The 20728-nt window shown below is 36.2% G+C and overlaps 1 protein-coding gene across 1 annotated transcript in view; it reads left to right on the forward strand.

The window, feature by feature from the left end:
• LOC142357208 (uncharacterized) overlaps positions 1 to 20728 on the forward strand; it is a 33627-nt gene that overhangs the window by 4244 nt on the left and 8655 nt on the right. The window contains exons 2-8 of the mRNA XM_075408873.1: positions 272 to 438; positions 2525 to 2727; positions 3478 to 3731; positions 4255 to 4405; positions 11917 to 12238; positions 16935 to 17568; positions 17955 to 18197. Coding sequence (XP_075264988.1) covers positions 272 to 438; positions 2525 to 2727; positions 3478 to 3731; positions 4255 to 4405; positions 11917 to 12238; positions 16935 to 17568; positions 17955 to 18197 — 1974 coding nt within the window. The remainder of the gene's footprint in view (positions 1 to 271; positions 439 to 2524; positions 2728 to 3477; positions 3732 to 4254; positions 4406 to 11916; positions 12239 to 16934; positions 17569 to 17954; positions 18198 to 20728) is intronic.

Raw genomic sequence — 20728 nt, forward strand, 5'->3', positions numbered from 1 at the left:
TGCGTTAAATTTTCAGAATTTCATATTTTTCAGTGCCATTTCTTTAAAACTAAAGATAGCAAATCTCAGAATGAAATTTAACGAAAGTACAACAGACCAGGTGAAATTAATGAATCACTAAATTGATAAAAAGTTGTGAACGCATTTTGATGCAGTGGAAGCGCCTTAAACTGTTGTACATATTTAGGTCTATAAAGATCTAGAAACCAGAATATACAACTTTGACTTAAGTATTCATATTTTATGATGACATCATAATCAAATGTTTCAGACTTGGGCCAAGGCGGAGACTGCGATGATGATAAACGAGAGAAGTACTTTGGAGGTCACCAGGTCAACCTGCAGGGAACAGGGCTGAGATTTGCTCCTGGTTTGGAGTTCACTTATGCTGGGTTCAACCCAATCACGTATTACCACAAGTTCAATCCTCAATTCTCGGTAAGGAGTGAAGAGTTGTATCGTAGGATTGAGTTTTTGACTTCCTCGGCCATTAATGGTAAGACTCGTCGGGTTGACCCAAGATGCAAACTTTAGTATGACCTTAAACGGTTCTATCTTTTCAATTTTTGTATTTTTTGCTGTCATTTGGAAATAGTCCTTTCACAAAAAGATTCTATGATGTTCAAAAAGGACGCAAACGAAGGTTTAGTTTTCCTGCAGTTAATTTATTTTTAATTTAATGACTTCAACACTGTGGTTTCGTAAATTTATTTGTGATTTTTTTCAGCTTGTATTTAATGTTAATTTATAGTCTTATGACTTAGTCTCACTAAGAGGCGCAAAAAAAATTTTGAAGAAATTGCAAGGTAAAGTGTCTTATCGTTTAGTCGAGGGCGTATGTGGGCTGTGATTTTTGAAAATATATATTTTTTTAAATAAAAGGACAATGGATTTCTGAGATTTGCCAATCTTATATCTGTAAACCTGTAGCTTAGCATCTCTATAGACAAGTCACATCCCTTATCTAATGAAATAAAATTTGCACTTTTTTCAAGTTTTTTCCCTCAAAAAGTTTTTGCTCTTGATACAACCAATTTTCGTAAAATATTTGTGATTTTTGTATATCCACCAACTTTTGTAGATTTTTATTTCGTTTTCGCAGTATCACAATAATGGGCTGTCTTCTGGCCATTTGAAAAGAGCACAGAAAACAATTTTTAATTTTATAGTAAAGGGTTTAGTGTTTAATCGGCTGGGACATTTTTTTGTGCATTTTTTTCATTTAGCCTCTATTTGTAGTTCTGTTTGTAGTCGTATGACATATCCCGGATAATGAAAGGTCTCAATAGCTCAATCTCTTTTTACGGAGGTAAAAAATAATATCTCAGTAATTTCGTTTGATGCATAATGTTTCTAATCAGTTTGACATGATATCTTTTCAAAAAAGCAATGTTTCATTAATTTTTGCTCTTTTGCTCATTTTTTGTGGACTTATTACCAAATCTCATTGAGGAAAAGTCCCATGTTTTTCTTTGATGAAGTAAAGGTTATTCATTTTTAGTTTAAGTTTTATTTTATGTCTTTTTGACTTGGTTATTAATGGTTTTCAAAAATTTAACAAAAAAATTGTTCGTAATTAATATTTGTAATTATTTGATTTTTATCGCCGTCTTTTCCGTTAGTTATATTATGGTAGTCACAGGTCTCATAAGCCCTCTGGAGTAGATTGTTTTATTCTTTTAGTAGTTTGTTGAACGATATGTTGATATGAGTTTTTTTATCTCTTCCTCATTTGGTAGACAATTAAGTGAAAAATGTAGATGACCGGTGTCCGAACTTTATGTGCGATCGCACATTACCGAGCCTCCTTGTTGAGTTATGTAATTAGGACTTCTTAAAACCATTATCAGTAATATGGGTTGTTAGCGTTGTGATTATTGTGTTAATCAAGCATGATGATCTCAATCTTAACGTCATCTTCTTTGTGTCCTTACAATTTTAACAAGTTTTTTAACCAAATTTTTACTTGAAATTGCCTAATTGCATGAGTTATTCTTTTCTTTAGTGATTTAAATTAAATGATTGAATAAAAAATTGATTAACAATCGCTTTTAAAGATCACTGGGTTTTACAGGCTCATAAAAATCAGTACGGGATTGTCCTTGGACTGATATTTACATGAGTCATATCAATTGATTGTTTAACATGGAGTCTTTGTTTTTTGTATATTTTTTGTTCAGATTTTTGTGCGGTTCAATTTTGAATCTTAAGCATCCGAGTGAAATTCTTTGTTCCATAGAAGAGACAATTTGAATGAGCGAAGTAAAGAGACGGTATAGTAGGGCTTTTTAGCGACAGAACTGCATATCATGGCAAAATGAAAATGTTAATTTCACTTATAAAAGGAGATTTGTTTTGAACTTCAAATTATTTAGACTTTCAATAATATGGATTTCATCTAAGTTTGATAATTTGTAGTGCGAAAATATTTTAACTCACTAATTGTTGCACGGAAGAAGTATTTTGTTTCTATAATACCGATGCACTTTATACCGATACCGATACCGGTACCAATTTTTCTCAGAGGTTGCAAGGGACAGGTGGCTGTGGGTACGTGAAGAAGACATTTGGGGACAGTGGGCAACAAGTGCCAATCACAGTGCTGCCTCTGACTGTGTACAATGTGGATCTACCTCCCACCAGCACACTTCCGGTCACTGCCTTTTTCGGTACTAAGACTACCCCGCTGCCCATAACGGCATTGCCTTCAACACTCCGCCCTGAAGTGTAAGTAAGAACAGTTCTATCAATTTCCTAAAAATGGATATCGTTTGTAACAAATGTTTTAGATAAACAGATTAACATTTCATGTCGCCTGACTTGAGCAAAATGACAAGAAACATTATCTTGTCATTATCAGAAACATTATCAGTTATCTAGTTTGGACAGTATTTTAATACAATTGTTCCACAAACTAGCATCACAATGACAGAATGAAATTCCGAGCATTTTACGATATAATAAAAATACAACGCATACAAAAGGCAACGAAGATGAAAAAATTATGACATAAAGGACGTAAGCATTAAGAGCAATCATTGCTCAGTTTTTTGTAAAAAAAGAGCGGGGCATGGGAATGCATTATTTTGAAAAATATTCTCGAGGAAAAAGCAGCTTTTTATATGAACAAGAACCTGCATCTGTGAGTGGTTGCACAGCACTTGTTGAAAAACATACCGATGATTAAACTGGTCTAGTGATTCATCTGTTTTCTGCAGTGGAACAAGTAGTCACCATTTTCCCCAGAATCAATGAGAATAGTTCTCTTGAAGTGATTGCCCACCATGTAAAAGTACTCAGATCAGATTAAAGCTGTTGTACAAACTGCTTTAGGTACTCATTTCAACACGTACCTGGGCTTGCGAAACATTTTCCTTCAAAGATATCAATAAACATGCTTATACTTCGTTACTGCAAATATATATGAAGAGCTTTGCTTTGTATAGTTTTTGCGATCTTAAACCTTTATACGCCTAGGTGTGAAGACGTCGAGTTCCGACTGGACGTTGATGCTTCCCAACTGAACTTGACAACGTGCATGGACTTCGACTTCACTCAACTGTCTTTCTTCCGGAACGCTGTGAGGGGAGTGGCTGTACCCACCATGGAATACTCATACCTGCCAGTTGTTGCGGATTCCCTGTCTAAGTCTTACCACGAGGATGAGGAGGGCGTGGGGTGGCACTCGGGAGGAGCAGTCGGGGTTTATGTGTCTACGGTCAACAGACCGGGTAATTCTGATACTTGTTCGGAGTCGGAAAATTTGTATTTCGAATTTGGATGAACATTGTTTGAATCGCTACGGTAGCTTAGAAATGCTGGACACTGACTGAAGCCAGAATCAGGAAAAAGATCCTAAATTTTATTGAAACACCCCAATTTTAACAGTTCAAATCCAGTGTTTCATTATGGGCGTTAGGTATCCTCATTCACTTTCAAGCAAAAGGCCCGAATTAAGCAATGGCGTTTCATTTTTGCACGATCAGTGTGATTTTGGATACCTATTTCATTTCGAGACATCATTTACGTTTCTAAGTTTTAATAATATTTTTTTCTTGTAACATCAGAACACATTTTTTAAAAAACCTTATTTAAGATTTGATGTTTACCATCTTTAGTCTTTGTTTGCGTATATGTCGAAAATGTATCCCAGAATCACGGTGAGGAATTTTTCAAAAAAATTTGTACAACTATGGAAACATTTGTAAAATGTCATACTGAAATCAATCAACCCTTGCTGTTTTCACTGTGAAGGTTTTGAGCCGATAGTGAAGCGTGTGTACAACACCTCATCTGACAACCCTGGATGCATATTCTTGGAGGATGCAATTCCAGCACCCTTTGACAGTGAAATGGATCCTGTGGCCCTTCACGACCACCCTCTCTACATATGCCAGGATCCAAGGTAATATTTTTTTGGTCCGATTAGCCAGATCAAGACTAAGCATGCCAAGCATTTACCGCTGATCATGAAAAGCTACAGCAAGACAAATTTTACGAGCGGTAGCAAGATTTTTTCGAGTGTTGTCTTGAAGTTTCTAGTTCCACCTTTGTAAAATCTTACCGGGGTGAGGTAGTAGAAAGAAGAATCCATTTTTAACGCCTGGGTGAGGCGACTCTTCCACAGGTGACGTCTACGGTCTGTGCCATACATTTTGTCTGCCTAATTTGAATCATAAGTCCACAGTTTCAGAAAGTGACGCCTAAATCTTTGTGTTTTGCGTAATTTTTATAGTAAGTGTTAACTTAAGACTGAGCTTTTAGTTGTTCAATTGACTAAGGTAGGTACTGAAGAGAATGTTATACTCAATTGCGATGAATGAATCCAATTGAGTTGCGAATGTTCGATTACAAGTCGAAGTGGGCAATTGCGTCGCAATTGGCGAGCTACTGGTTTCTATCTGAGTTGTTAGTATCTAGAATGGTCAATCGCGGTGCGATTGGCACTTGTCGAAGTTACTGAGTTAAATTGAGAAGCGTTTTGCAAGATTTAAATTAAACTGAATTCTAGAGTTACACATGGGAGAATGAAAGATATAATTGATTACAAATGAAGAAAAGGTTTCTTCAACTTAATCACGAACAAGGAAGCAACTTTAAGATTTGTTTATAGTAAGAACAAATGAATTTCCTGCCTAGACAGTATGAAAAAACAATACTTTGCTAAAATGGGAGGAAGTAAACTTAACTAAAATCAAAACAGCACTTGCCCTTCAAATGGAACTAAATAATATAATTTGTACTAAATACGGATATGGATATGTGAAGGGTATCCATTGCCGTATGACATTTCCCCCTCTTTGAGAGAAAATAAAATTACTAATTAAAATCAGAAAATTACTAATTATTCACCGGTTACTAAATAATTAAATATTAAATAATAAATAAAATATAAGAGTTTATTAGGTTTTAGTTTTATCTATTCAGTATCAGAGTTTTCCGCATTCTCTGCTTGGAGAACAGTCATCTCTCTTGGCAGATTTTGGGGGTCCTCAAGCCATTCGTTTGAGCTTCTTGCATTTCCAATGTCCTGATTAGAGTTTTCAGAATAGCCTTCCGTATTTCTGACCTTTTCTACAATAGTCTGAGATTTTGATGTTTTCTTTTTCAGAGTTCGCTTACTCTTTCGTACTGAGGAAGTGTCCGAGTCTGAGGTGTCGCTAACTGTAAGCTGTCTCTTTGCTGTCTTTCTCAGAATAGGAGTTGGTGTTTGCTGTTTGGATGAGGCCATTTGCGTCGCAGATGATCCAGCTGTATGAGATGTGGTCGGTTGTGGTGCATTTGGGCTGAATTGGAGGATTTGTGTCAAATCTGGCCGATTGAAAAAAGCTTCGTCGTGTTTTGGGTTTCTTTTTGGGATTCTCATCTTCAGGGATCTGACTACATTACTCGCGGAGGAAATACACGATCTGCCTGATGAGACTACACTAACATCGTCAGGCTGTTTTTTATTTCGTTTTATATTCTTATTCCCTGTATTGTTTCTTATCAGATCCCGCTTATGTTTGTATATTTTCTGTTCAATGGTCTTCTCGTTTATCTTTTTTGGCCGTCTTTCGATATATTGTGAGAGGTCAGTGTCCCGTTCAGCACGCGTACCGAATTTTGCAATGTCAGAATTTCTGACTCGTACCTCTTGTCTATTCGGTTCTTTAATTACGCTGGTTGTAGGGCTCACATTGCAAACTGTGCTCCCCGGTGCCAATACCTCGTATAAACCAACCAGGTTTTTCTTTTGTCGTTGGTTATCGTGGAGTTTTCGAGCCAGCTTTAATTGTATGCTACGTTCGGAGCAGGGAATTGATCGAGAAATTCCCTCCGATTTAATCAGCCGTTGTTCCCCGTCTTTTCGTTTGTCCTGTTCAGCTCTTGCTTTGGCACTTGCGGCGCAAATGACGTGTTCTATCTCTGTGTCCGAACAAAGGGCCGTATCTGCTCATTGTTCCTGTGACAGGTATGACCGACCCGGAATTGTATCTTCGTCTAAGTAATATTTAATTATTGCATTATAATTATTATTTTTACCATTGGATTTAGTAGTGACATTTGATATAGGTGTATTACATTTCCTATCAAAGTGTGCCTTATATGGTGTGATGTTCATTGTTTTTTGTTTAGATATTCTTAGTCGTTGTATTATTGCTTTAAGTGAATTTTCTAAGTCAAATTTTTTATTTAATTGAGATTTCATGCAAGATAATTGACGTTTAATTGTCTGAATAATACGTTCTACTAATCCAATTGCTCCGTGATCATTTGCTGGTGCATATATAGGTGTAATATTTTTTTCTGTACAGAATATTTCAAACTTTTTTCCGGTAAAACATCTAGCTTGATCTAATTTAATAGTTCTAGGTACTCCGTGTTGATAGATATATTTATTTAAAAATTTAAGTTCATTTGGGCCTGAAGCGTTATTTACTATTTCCGCTGTGGGAAATTTTGAATATCTATCTATACTTGTAACAAAATATTGTTCTATGCCCTTTTCGTTCAAAATGGGACCCCCAAAGTCTATTTGTATTTCGTCATTTGGTTCACTACATTTTGGAAGAGATGCCCATTTGAGGTGCGAAATCACTGATTCAAGGTTCTTACCAATTTCTGTGCAGGCTTTGCACTCACTGGCTTTTGCCAGTATATCTCTATGTATGTAGGGCCACCAAATGTTTTGTGCAAAGGATAGCATGGCAAAACTTCCGGGATGTGTTGAATGGATATCTTCCAATACCGCGTCTTTATTCGCCTTTGGGATTGCTATCCGCTCATCCAAACACACACAGCCATGCTTGACACTCAAGTCCCGCCAGTAGGAAAAGAGATAGGGACTTATCTCTTGTAATCGGTCTGGATCATTCCGGAGAACACAATCCCGAACCTCCTTGACGATTGCATCTTTGCCTGTTAAGATGGCCAGGAACTTATTGCTGAAGACTTTGTTTAAAGTCTCGGTGAACAATATATCGTCTGTCTCCTCAATCATGCTACCAGTGGATGTGTCTGTATTTGAGGTAGTGTGGGTTCCCGGCGTAGAGGGGGTAGTATCCAAAAATGTCACCCTTGCTTTGGTTGGAGTTGATTTGGATCGGGTAATTTTGGCTTTAGACATTGTACTAATAGAGTTGACTGAATTATCCAAGATGGAAAATTTGTTTTATGTATTTATTGTGAAATTATTTATAGGTTGAATTTGGGCAAAAAGCGAGTGATTCTTGTGCAAGTGGTATTTATACTTTGGAATTTTTGTTTTCGCGCTAAATTTAGCGTTATTAGGTGGATTATTTGACTTAATACCATTAATGGGCTTTATTGGGGATAATTGTTCAAAGTGTTCACATTCTTTATTGTCTGACATTTGCACTTCTTTAGCAGCGATTTTGTTAATGAAATGTGAATTATTAACTTTACAGTTATTTGGTGCAAATTGGAATTTTGTAACTTTAAGTGGCATTTGCGATGCAATTGGATGTATAAAATGCGGATTAGATTTAGAAGTAGTAGGTTTTGATTGCGTCGCAAATGGTGTTTTCGGTTGTAAAGGGAGTGATTGCGATGCAAATGCTTTATTGCGTATATGTGAATTTGAATGTTGTAATGTAGGCAATTGCGGCGCGAATGGCCGTTTTAATTTGTGTGAGGGCCAATTTGACTTTAATATGCTAGTGAATTTTTAAGTTGCATTTTGTTTATTGGTAATCAGGTATTTCATAGAATCACGGATTTTTGAGATTGTTGCCACAACAAAGTGCTCGACATATATAGATATCTTTTTAGCTCTCGCATATGGATTTCTTTATATATAGTCAACGAGACCCATTTTTGCACCTGGCATATGTTCTATTGTGAAGTTGTACGGAAGTAGTCTATCTATCCATCGTGATAATCGGCTGTTATACGATTCGTTTGATCTGTGCTCTTTGAGTATGGACAGGAGAGCTCTATGGTCTGTTACTACACTAAAATTCTTTCCGTACAAATAGTATTTAAAGTAGTCAATTGACCAAACTATTCCCAATAACTCCAATTCATTAACACTATAGCGTTCCTCTGTTGAGTTGAGGAATCGTGATGTGAATGCTATCGGTTTCCAACCGTCTGATGTGTTTTGCTCCAATGCGGCCCCCAGTCCGGAACAAGATGCATCACATTTGACTCTGACATCAAGTTTTGGGTTATAATGGCTGTCTTCTGTGCTATTAGCAATTTTTTCTCTAATTAGATTGAAATGTTTTGTGTGTTCTTCTGTCCAGATAAACTTTACTGATTTTTTGAGAAGTGGTCGAAGTGGTTGGCATAATTGTGCAAAATGTGGTATGAATTTACCAATATTATGGACTGACCCTAAAAATGATCTAAGGCGTTTCAGTGTCGTTGGTGGTGGTATTGTTAATATTGCTGCAGTTTTACTTTCTAGGGGTGAAATTCCAGTCTGTGTAAACTTGTATCCTAACCATTCAATTTCAGTTTTTTGCAAAATGGCATTTTTGAAGGTTAATTCTTAGATTATCGTCGTCTAACTTTTTTAAACATTTGGAAACATATGCCAAATGGTCTGCTTCAGTGCCGGAACTGACGATTATGATGTCGTCCAAGAAACAATATGTATTTTGTAAACCTATAAGAGTGTAGTCCATAGCTTTTTGAAATTCTGCCGGCATATCTGTAAGACCATGAAAACCAGTTTTGAATCTATATGTACCAGTAGATTCTCCGCAGATGATGTTAAAATTACAATGTTTTGCTGTTTCGTGGTGTAATTTTAATTGGCTATAAGCATACTTTAAGTCTAATGTGGTGAAATACGATTGTTGACCATTTTCTGTGTTGGTATGGTGCTCTGATATAGTATCAATGAGCATGTCAATATTAGGCATTTGATATTTATTTTTATGTATAGCTTTATTTAGTACTTTGGAATCTAATGCGAGTTTTATTGATTGGTCTTTCTTTACTGTGATAACGATCGGGGAAATGAAATGTTCATCAGAACAACTAGATATTTTTTTGATATGGCCTTCAGTTTGTAATCTTTCTAATTCCGCCGACACTCTAGGTTGAAGATTTATCGGAACACGACGACCCTTTTGATGCTTTGCTGTAAACGTTTGATGAAACTTTGATTTCGCTACATGTGTTTTGGACAAACCAATTTTTGATACTAAATGAGGAAATTGCGTCGCGATTGTCTCTTTAATTTTACATGTAGAGGTATTAATGTTATTAACGCATTTACCATTATCAGGTTGTTGTTGTACCACCGCAAGTCCCAGGGTTGTGAAAAGGTCTCTCCCGATTATGTTTCTATGCCCATCTACTACCACAGTGAACACTGCTGCTTTATCTTTCCACTGCCTGTAGGTGATTGTGGTTTCCAAGTATCCAAGAACTTTTATGGGTTCGTTTGAAAAAGTTTTCAAATTTCTTTTGTCCTTCGTGTCGGTCCACTTTGCAAATTTTGTGGTTTGCAGAATTTTATCTGCCAGAGTTTCCGTTATGATGCTAACGGCACTTCCAGAATCGATCATTTCTAGCGCCCTAACTTTCCCCAGTTGTACCTCTACATTTAGCGGTTCCAGCTGATGTACCGAGTCTGACGAAATCACCGCCACATAATCATCTGAATCGTTATCATAGTTTGAGTCATACACCTGTTCATACAGTTGTTGGTAGCTCGTTATGTTATTGACAGATTCCTCATCATCACTTTTTTTAGGAGATTGATCGATCTGATTGACGTTCGGTTGTTGAGCTTTCTGTGCTTGCCCCGGTGACTTTTTTGGTTTGCGACATTTTCTTGCAAAATGGCCAGTGATGCCACAATTATTACATGTTTTTCCATTCGCGGGGCAAATCTGTTTATGTTTATGACTCCAAAGGAGGCCAAAATTCATACAAATGCTTGTGTATTAATAATTCTGAGGTACAGTTGCGTGTCATGTGAAATCTCGCTTGGTTTGTCGGGCATTCGCGTTGCGATTGCGTATTTGGTGATTATTAACAAAATCACAGAGTTTGAGCTTGACATCAAATTCTGGATTATTTTGTGTTGATTCTGCGCTCCCATCTGCATTTGCATAGCTATCTCCAATGCTTTGGACGGCTCGACTGTTTCTTTCAACAGTTCTTTTTGAGTCTCATGATCAATCATATTTAATATGAATGCATCGCGAATCAGGGTAGTTTCTACACTACCGAGGGTAGAATTCTCTGCTAATTCTATGAGACGACCATAGAAACTTTCGACAGATTCTCCCTTTTGTTGCTTACAAGTGTAGAAAACAAAGCGATCATAAAATATGTTACGAATTTTCGTAAAAAAATCCTCCATTGCCTGCCACAATTCTTTGAAAGGTTGTTTCTCGATTTGGAAGTGAGGTTGTTTACTTTTGAAAATTCGTCGTCCCTACGTTTCAATACTCAAGTACAATAAGGATATCGCTTTCTGTTCGCAAATTCCCCACGGTTTATCTCCACACAAAATCGCAATCTCATCAACCTTTTTACAGCGGTTTTGCCAGTTGACTTTCAATTGTTGATTACGGACTTTGCGATCTCGTTCCGTCGCTTGGGTATGTTTTTCTACTGGATCTTCATAGGTTGGTTCGGGTGGGTAGGTTACTGTTGATGGAGGGTCGTTTAACATATTGTCTAACTGAATTCCCTCTTTAGCTAGTAGAGCCAATTTCCACTGTTGTGTCCATTTGTCCCACGTCAGAGAAGGTGTTGCTGTCGGTTTTTCATAAAATGCCTTTATGTGAAGTGGTGTCTTCTTGGAGTCCGCTGCTGACTGCGTCATGTTATACTCAATTGCGATGGATGAATCCAATTGAGTTGCGAATGTTCGATTACAAGTCGAAGTGGGCAAATGCGTCGCAATTGGCGAGCTACTTATTTCTATCTGAGTTGTTAGTATCTAAAATGGTCAATCGCGGTGCGATTGGCACTTGTCGAAGTTATTGAGTTAAATTGAGAAGCGTTTTGCAAGATTTAAATTGAACTCAATTCTAGAGTTACAAATGGGAGAATGAAAGATATAATTGATTACAAATGAAGAAAAGGTTTGTTCAACTTAATCACGAACAAGGAAGCAACTTTAAGATTTGCTTATAGTATGAACAAATGAATTTCCTGCCTAGACAGTATGAACAGACAATACTTTGCTAAAAATGGGAGGAAGTAAACTTAACTAAAATCAAAACAGCACTTGCCCTTCAAATGGAACTAAATAATATAATATGTACTAAATACGGATATGGATATGTGAAGGGTATCCATTGCCGTATGACAGAGAACATGTGAATTTTAAAAAGAATTTCAAAATGTTTTCATTCAGCCTAATTCGTTCTACGCTATAGAGTTGATTACTTTTTATAAAAACAAAACAGTTTATCTCATAAGAAAATCTGCTTGTTTCAGATTTTGCCGTGACTTTGTCAAGTACAAATTATGCAACGTTAACGACCTTCGCCAAGGTTGTTTTCCTATTCCTTTTGGCCAAGATTGCCCAGAAGGAAGCAATAAAGGTCTGGTATTTTTCACTAAACCCGCGGTTCATTCTCCCGCTTTCTGCACCTGGAAAACGTTCGGTGGATCTGGTGTGTCCCAGATCACGTGCCCCGATCAGTTTGTGAGGATAAATGCATTTGAAGTTCTGGCTACGGATCGGAAGTTTTACTCGGCCAGGGTTGAAGGCGACCCACAAGGTCCTATTTCTAGCAAATGGGTGAACTATGAAAATGTAAGTATAAACATTTAAAATAGGCAAGTCTTAATACCTGTACCAAACAAACTCCAAGTACGAATCAGTGCTGGCGCGCCTAATTCCTTATCTGTTTTTGATTTATGCACTGATTCATGTCAATTTTTTTTTACTTGCCAGACGTGCATTCAAAATGATTTAACAATTGTCAGACTTGCGCCAATTCTGATTTTTCACTTGCCAAAAACGTCAAAAATAGCCGTGAGAACGTCTAATGATAGCCGAGAAAACAGCCATACGGGTTATTATTGCACTAGAACTAACTAAGAACAACATTGGCTCACGGATTAGTTGGAATAGAGGCACTGGCATAATTTGGTAATTTTTGATTGATTCCTTTTGTTGCTAATTTTGAGTCCCATTAGTGTTCAGAACAAAAAAAAAGTCTATTGAGACTTGATTGCGGATAACAGGGCCTCGGGCCTGCAAGGAAATTCTTACTGTGTTCCCCCCTTTTAACAATTTGTTCCCACGGTTAGAATTGCTCGACATTTGGCATATCTGAAGATTACAAAAATTCGATAATTTCGAAAAAACGCAACGCCTAAACCTAAAAAAAAGCGATTGTTGCGTTAACATTGCGTGAAATAGCCATTGGCTTGTCGACAAGCATTTATGAGCGGTGTCATTCAGATTATATTAGACTAACTTGATAACGCTAATTAGTTTTGTCGAAATGCCAACCACAAGTATTACATAATCTGTCCAAGTTCATCCACAGTGGTTGGTCTAATTTTTTTCAATTTTTTGAACAGATCTCAAAGGTTATTAATTGGGGATACATCTGAGGATCAAGGTGACCATGGGGGTATGATTTGATTAACTTTCAAAAATTCATCGAAGTTAATGCGCAGTTCAGCACCGTACAGCTGAAACCGCCCTCTACTAAGACTGCGACTGCCCTCTATTTATTGTTCCGACCCCACTTTTGGGGGGAGGAACTATATACTCAAATGGGTTTTTTTTTGTTCAGTCAATTTCGGCCGATCGATATATTCATCGTAGAGAATTGTGAGTGGTATCATTAAAAAGCTCGTCCAGCGTAGAATTGAAAACAAAAATTTTTTTTTAATTTCGTTTTTTTTTCAAGGAGTTATTGAGGGTTGAAGTTTTGTGTGAACAACCGGATATTTGGCATGATTTTGTTCACTTTTAGTACAACTTTTCTTCAAATTAAGACCTTTTAATAAAAATATTAATTCAAAATTCCATTTCACGCCATAAATTCAATCAATTTTGAGTTCCTAATAGACGAACAAAAGGCGATAAAAAGACTAGTTCTGGTCTCATAGGAAAGTGTACCATCAAAAAAATTCAAATTCTATTTGAGAGCACCTTTCCTAGAAACTTAATATTTTTCTTTGTTTTCTCAAGTCACCTAGTGACTAGTCACTTTTCATATCGAGGATCCGTTAATGAAAACCTGAAATACAGTCTAAAAACTCGTTTTCAAGGATTCAATCGTGTTTTCTTTGCTTCGATTCTGAGTTTTCGTAATTTTAAATGAAATTTTGATTTTCTATTTGAGGTTTTACTAAACTTGTGGAGGCCTATGGCTTAAACTCGTAGACGAAAAGTGCAACAGATCCCGAAATGAGCACTAAGTGAACCTATCTAGAGCTTTGACTGGACAGCTAATGGCTGTTAAGAACTTAAAACTGATTTTTCGCCAATTTTTTTTTAACATTAACATATCATAGACTTGTTTTCGTGAATTGTAAGTCAGACTCAGTAATGACAGAACACTCCTCCTTTCCACTGCAACCAAAATAATCTGGCTAAAGGTTTTATTTTCGATTTATTTGTTAAATGACTTCAATACATCAAGATTTTAAAATTTTTTGTTTTAAATGGATATTCTTGATTTGGATTTTTTAGTAATATTGGATATTCTTGAAATCTTATCACATTATCCTGATATTGATATCTCCCATTGGTTTAGTGAACATTTTCAATGGATCATGGATAAAGTTTTCAGAGAAAGACTTATGGTTTAAATGGCTTCGACACTTTCTTCTCGCACTTTTCTGCTGATTTTTTGGTTTTTGCCTGTATTTGTTGTTGTTTCCCTAGTCATAAGACTTATTGTGATGTCTTATTGATAACATATGTTTTTTATGTATTGTTTTCTTCCAATCAAGTCATAACTGAGCGTATTTATTGACTTTCGTTGAAAGCTATTGAGTTTAATGGCTGTTGAGACTTTAAAAATGATTTTTCGAGAAATTTATTTAACATCAACCGGTCTTAAGCATATTTTCGTGAACTGTTGTCAGTCTCAAAAATCACCGGATCCCCTTCCGTTTTACTTGAACCAAAAATAATTTAATTAGCGGTTTTATATTCCAGCTATTGGTGTTATGACTTCGATGCACGAGTTTTCATAATTTTTTGAAAAATTTTTAGATATTTTTTTTTTGTAATTTTGGTTCCTTTTGGAATGCTAACCCAATATCCTAATATTGATATTTGCATTAGCTTAGAGAAGACTTTCAATGGATCATACATAAAGTTTTCACAGAAAAGCTTATGGTTCAAATGGCTTCGACCCTTTCTTCTCACACTTCTCTAGTTAATTTTGGATTTTTGCCTTTTTTTGTTGTTGTTTTCATAGTCAATAACTTATCGTGAAGTCTTATTGATATCTTGCGAATTACAAACGTTTTTGTCGTCTCACCTAGGTGTAACCTGGCGTATTTTCAGCTTCCTTTGAGAGCTATTGAATATAATGGCGTTGTGACAACGGGTTTTCTCTAAAATTTGGTGGTTTTAATGTATTTGTTCATGTTTGTTGATTTATTGGTGTCAAATTGTTAAGAAGAACAGTCCCATAGACGTTAAGAACCTTATTGAAAGTAAAAACGTTTTTTACTGAAAAGTTCATTTTTTAATGGCTTCGACATATCTCTCGCTCATTTTTTTTTAATTTGCTATTTTTGCCTGTTTTTTTTATCATTCTTTAGGTAGCCATAAAAAGCTGACCGGTCTTATAAACTTGTAATTGGCGATTTAATGAATGATTTTACCCGAAGCAGTTGGTTTATAGAGAATTGTCTTAAAGTTTAGGATACTAAACAATTTTAAGAATTTTCAGGATTTTTCATTTTTTTCAGTTTGTCGTTCTTTTCGTCAACTTGTATCTTATTATCATCATTGAGAATTGTACTGGATGATTCTCATCATCCAGTACAATTCTTGTATTTTAAAGATTAACATGTTTACTGATATCATGACGTTATTTATGTTTTGTTTGTTTGACAATATGCGTTTTCATAAAGTTATGTGAGTGGTGTAATTGTGTTTCTTTTTCTCTACCTTTAGCACAATCGCGCAATAACAGATCCCTAATGATTTTTAATTGAAATTGTTTGTTCATTCAGCATCTTTTTACATGAATTAGTATATATAGAAAATGAAATAAAAAATGTAATATTCAGATAATAGCTAATGATTTTAATGGCTTCACTAACTTGTGTTTTCGCAATGTTTGTAATTTGTTGTTCGTATTTTTTTTGAGCTTTTTTACATCTTTAGTCCGTTCCTATGGCTTAGTCTAACCAAAGACAGTACCATCTATTGGTTTCATTCTGACTTTTTAACAAAATTATCAAGAATTATTTGGCTAAAAGCTAATGTTTTTAATGATTTTGAATACTTTTGGAATTATTTGGTTTAACAAATTTTGATTGATTTTTTAATTTCGCATCAATATTTCTTCTTTTTTGACTTGTTGCCGGGTCTCATTAAGATAAATCCCATCTGCTGTTTGAATTAGGAAAAAGAAAATCTGTGTCGTTAGGGTTTTGTCTGATTGTAATTTGACGTTGTTTTTAAGTGCTTTTTAGATATTGAGCTTTTTGCTTTTTGTTGTTGTTTTTTTTCTTGTAGTCTTTTTAATGGCAGATCTCGTTGTAAAGATCTCGTCGTTTGATTATCTCTTTGTCAAAAATGTTGGTCAAAAGACATTTAAGTCAAAAATGTAGATGAGCGCGGGTCGGAACATCATGTGCGAACGCACATTAACGGGCCGCCTCGTTATAAAAGATGGTCATAGACAAAGCCGTGATATTATGTTTATGTTTCCCAAACTTTCTAGAACTATTTTGACAGCGATACTGTTTTGCAACGTGATCTTTAATTGAACCAAACTTTAGCACTGAAATCATTTCCCCTCAAAATAGTGGAGAATGGCAAATAATTTATTGTTTCGGAGTTTCAAACTTTCGGCGTTTGAAAAAATGGCTTCAATAAAACATGTGCGGCTTGACCATTTTTTGGCATCGCATTTACAGACGAAACCTCATTTACGGGCCCGAACATTATGCTGACAGTTTTTGTTAACTAGTTTAGTATACATAGATAACTGCTTTAAAATGGCGTGTTACAGATGTTCGATTTGGAGTGCTTGAACTTGAAAAGTGATGCTGATTTTTCTTTTTTTTGTACCTGTTGAATTGGGTCTCGTGGATAAGTTTTCCATAAATAAGGTCAACCACGCCAAACCAAAAATAGCCATCGCCTCAAGCGCACACCAAATGGCAGTGAACAGCACTTCAAAGGAAATTTTTCAATTGTAAAACAGGATTCAAAATTAAGTCACTAAATTTGTAATTTTTCAACAAAAAACGATAAATAATGAAAATTTCGACAAGGATTTTATATGTTTTGTTTTTAGCCTTATTACGGCGCCCTTTTCGAAGGACCCGGATTTCTTCGGGTGTCGTTGGTTGACACTCCGTCTGAGCGATACAGCTATCTTACCGGCTGCTTCATTCCCTCTGAGAATCTTGGAAACTTCTCAAACTCAACTCTTCGAGAAAGTTCTACAAACATCTCGTTCTGCGTGAAACAGGAAGCGTGTACTTATTTCAAACAAGCGCTTCAAATGTGCGCGGAAGATACGCTGGAATCATGCTTTCATGTTCCACAGCGATCTCAATGTACTAACTGTTGTCCGGTGAATCATAATGTTTTGTACAACTTTTATACCGACTGGATTGTCGAAACTGACCCTTTTGATACATGCAGCATGTTCGAAACAATCACAGATTCCTTCAACGTTCGCCAAAACATAACCAGATGCGAGGATTCAAAATTAACTCAAGTTTACCAAGTTTGGCAAGTTGACACGAGTGCGGGATTTCAGAACGGAGAGAATCGGTTCTCATTTTTGAAGTCAGATGAAGTCAAACACCCAACAGTGGGCCGATTGTGGCAAGAGACGGGAGTTGGATTGTGGGTCACGACTACAGAAGTGGTTAATTATGGGTTCAAACCTCTGTACAGAGTGTTGTACGGAAACGGTTTGGGTTAGGAAGATCTAACAGTCATGCTGTTTTTTATTCAACTTTCATTCATTTCCTTTGACCAAAAAGGATTCCGATCACTTTGTGTGCGATATGGTCTCTGTAGTAATGCTCACTCGACACAAAAAGTTGTCAAAATTCTCGCGAATTTTCATCAAACCTTAAGAGACAGTTGAATTTAACAAGCTTCTTGCACAACTTTAAATATAGGATGCATAAAACTATGATATAGCGATAACATCGCCGTTCTTTCAAAATTTTCAAAATCACCTGAATTTTTCTTCGAGTATTAGTAGTTTGAGCAGTTCTTCCCATATTTGGGAGAGGTTCACTAGCTGCAACATGCATAAATATTTTGAATTCAAATTGATGAGTAATACAAGTTTTAGTGGATCTGACCAGCTCCATGGGCTGTCTGTGGATAGACGATGGCCACAATGATCCCGATACAGTTTTTGGTTATTCTGGAACTCAGAAGGCTTCCACTGGTCTCTTCGTATGCACCAATCCCACAGCGTGCCCGACGTTCGAGGAGTTTGAGATGTGCCTGGTTCCCGGTCAGCCTGGAGTCAACCCAATTTCCTGGTGTGTTCCAGCTCTCAAGGGACAATGTCCACTCTCCGGAACTCCTGGTTAGTTTTTCTCAATAGTTTGCCGCCAGATTGTGACAGCTATCTTGTAAAATCGTGAATTGTGGCGGAAATATATGATAACATTACTAGTCTCATTCTGTTATTGATTCGAAGCTAAGATCATATCACTTTTTACACTTGGCAATCTGAATACAAGTCTTGGCCAACACTTCGTAAGTCAGATTTTTAGTCTAAAATGTCGAAAATAGGTCTAGATAACGCAAAAAATTATACAAATTAGGTCCCGACAGTGCGAAAAATAGCCGACAAATCGTCGAAAATAGGTGCGGAAAACGCAAAAATACACCAACGAATCTTCCAAAACAGGTGCGGAAAACGCAAAAAATAACGCACGAATTATCCAAAATAAGTTTTGAAACTCGAAAAATAGCCGATGAATTGTCCAAAATAGGTGCGGAAAACGCGAAAATTATCAAACGAATCTTCAATAAACTGGTCCCGAAAACGCAAAAATTGGACAACAAATCGTCCAAAATTGGCCAGCAAAACGAGAAAATAACCGACAGATCGTCCAAACAAGCCAACAAAAAAGTCAACAAAAAAGCCAAAGGCTACAATCAAATATATTGGCTATTCCCATCATTTATTTTTATACTTGGGTCAAAGCGCTCTAATAACAATGAAAGCACTTCTAAAAGGCAAGCAAACAAAAAATGCAAAACATCTACATTTTTGTGAAATTTTGGCAGAAAATGGGCTGATGATGGGCAAAAATTTTGACGGAAAATGTGCTGAGAATGGCCCAAAAACACCTGAAGTGACCCATCGTGAACCCCGGGTTCCTCTAGTACTCTTTAAAATCATTTGGTATCAGTTGGTTTAAGTTCTGAATGAACCCAGGAAAGTGAGTTAAAATTAACCTCAAAATCGTTACAAAATTTTTCTGACTTGGGATTCAGCTGTCAAGTGTTATCCAAGTCTCAGCCTTTTTTTCAGAATTGCAAGACTTGTGTAGTCTTGCTTAGCACTGAAATCGACTTGGAGTTCGGTCCGGGTTCAAATCCAATCAGCTCTAAACAATGATAATTTACCTTTGTTTTTTAGTCTGTACAACATTATAATCATGACATATTTTTAAGACATTTTATGGTGAATAATGGAACAAAAAAACGTTTTCTGGGTTCAAACTTCTGTGTTTTTAACTTACAACCTCAAAACATCCTTTGCAGCATAAAATGGTACAATGCGTTTATAAAAGGTTAACTTCGCATGAAGTAGGCGCAATTTTGTTATTTCATTGGTTTCCACTCATCCACTCTTGTAAACTTTCTCTCCAAAGTAGTAAATATAATAATGAAACTTCACGATAACTCTTGAAATCAAGTTGACTTTGTAAGAGACCTACTTTCACTCTAATCTAATGCAAAAAGTATTTTTAAGAGATTTTATAACAGAAGATAAAATAATAATAATACGACAACCGCTGTTCACTTCACTTACCACCTGAACAGGTGAACTACCCAGCCTAGTCACTCAAATGAAACACATTTCACGAGTTCATTCTCTCCAAATTGAATAAAAGTATTAATTATTGACTAAACGCGTTGAATAAATTCGTTCATATCTTGATAATATCTTGCCATGTAACATAGCAAGATATTGGCAAGACTATCCCTGATTAAGTACCTGTCTTATCAAGGCTATCAAGTTTCGCTTCACTGGGCAAACGTGAACGCCCGTGTGTTAAGATTTCACAGATAGCACTACCCGTATATCATTCTCCTCCTCTTTCAGACTAGAACTTAACAAATTTTACATTTCTTTTTCAAATAGAAAAGCGATGGAAGCGTATCCAACAATGCAACTGGAATTCAAGGACAATTGCTTGAATTTTACATTTGAAATTTTAGAGAAAACGTTGATTCGAAACAGGCTACATGTAAAACGCTCATATGCAATCCAATTGAATTCCCGACACCATTTGATTTTTATTGATTTTGTATGTTTGCCAATTTTCTATGTCTGCAAGCTTGCAAAGTTGAAAGAAAGTAAAACAGTTGAGAGAACCAGCTGATTCAGTTAATGTGGCGCAGACATCCGTCTTTTGAATTCCACACTGAGGTTTGAAAACCTACTTCTGTGATGTTAATTTATGGCTGGGTGTAAGTCAATGCGTGTTATGAGTTAAGACGCTTCATTTGTTTAAAACAGTAGTTTTTGCTGAAATTCGTATTTTTTTTTGCCTCAAAATATCATTCAGTAATCGAAGTTCACCGCCCGTACCTAAGGTCAGTGACAATCAGTACTAATTCAGAACAATTTCAGAGAAATTTTAAGTTTTAGTACTGATTCAGTAGGTTTTCAGAACCAACTGTGAAGTGATTTATAAATTTCTCTGAATCAGAGTAAAATTCAGAGAAAACATTCAGCATTCTTTTGATTCAGAGGATAATTCAGAGTGAATCACTGAATTAGCTCTAAATCATAGACAAAATCAGTGCAAAATATGACGTGAATTGGACTGTGAATCAGTACTGAACTTCCCTTAGATTTAGGATTGGTTGTATTCA

The sequence above is a fragment of the Convolutriloba macropyga genome, unplaced genomic scaffold, assembly GCF_964194025.1.
Source record: "Convolutriloba macropyga unplaced genomic scaffold, txConMacr16.3 SCAFFOLD_1148, whole genome shotgun sequence".
NCBI classification, from domain to species: Eukaryota; Metazoa; Xenacoelomorpha; order Acoela; family Convolutidae; genus Convolutriloba; species Convolutriloba macropyga.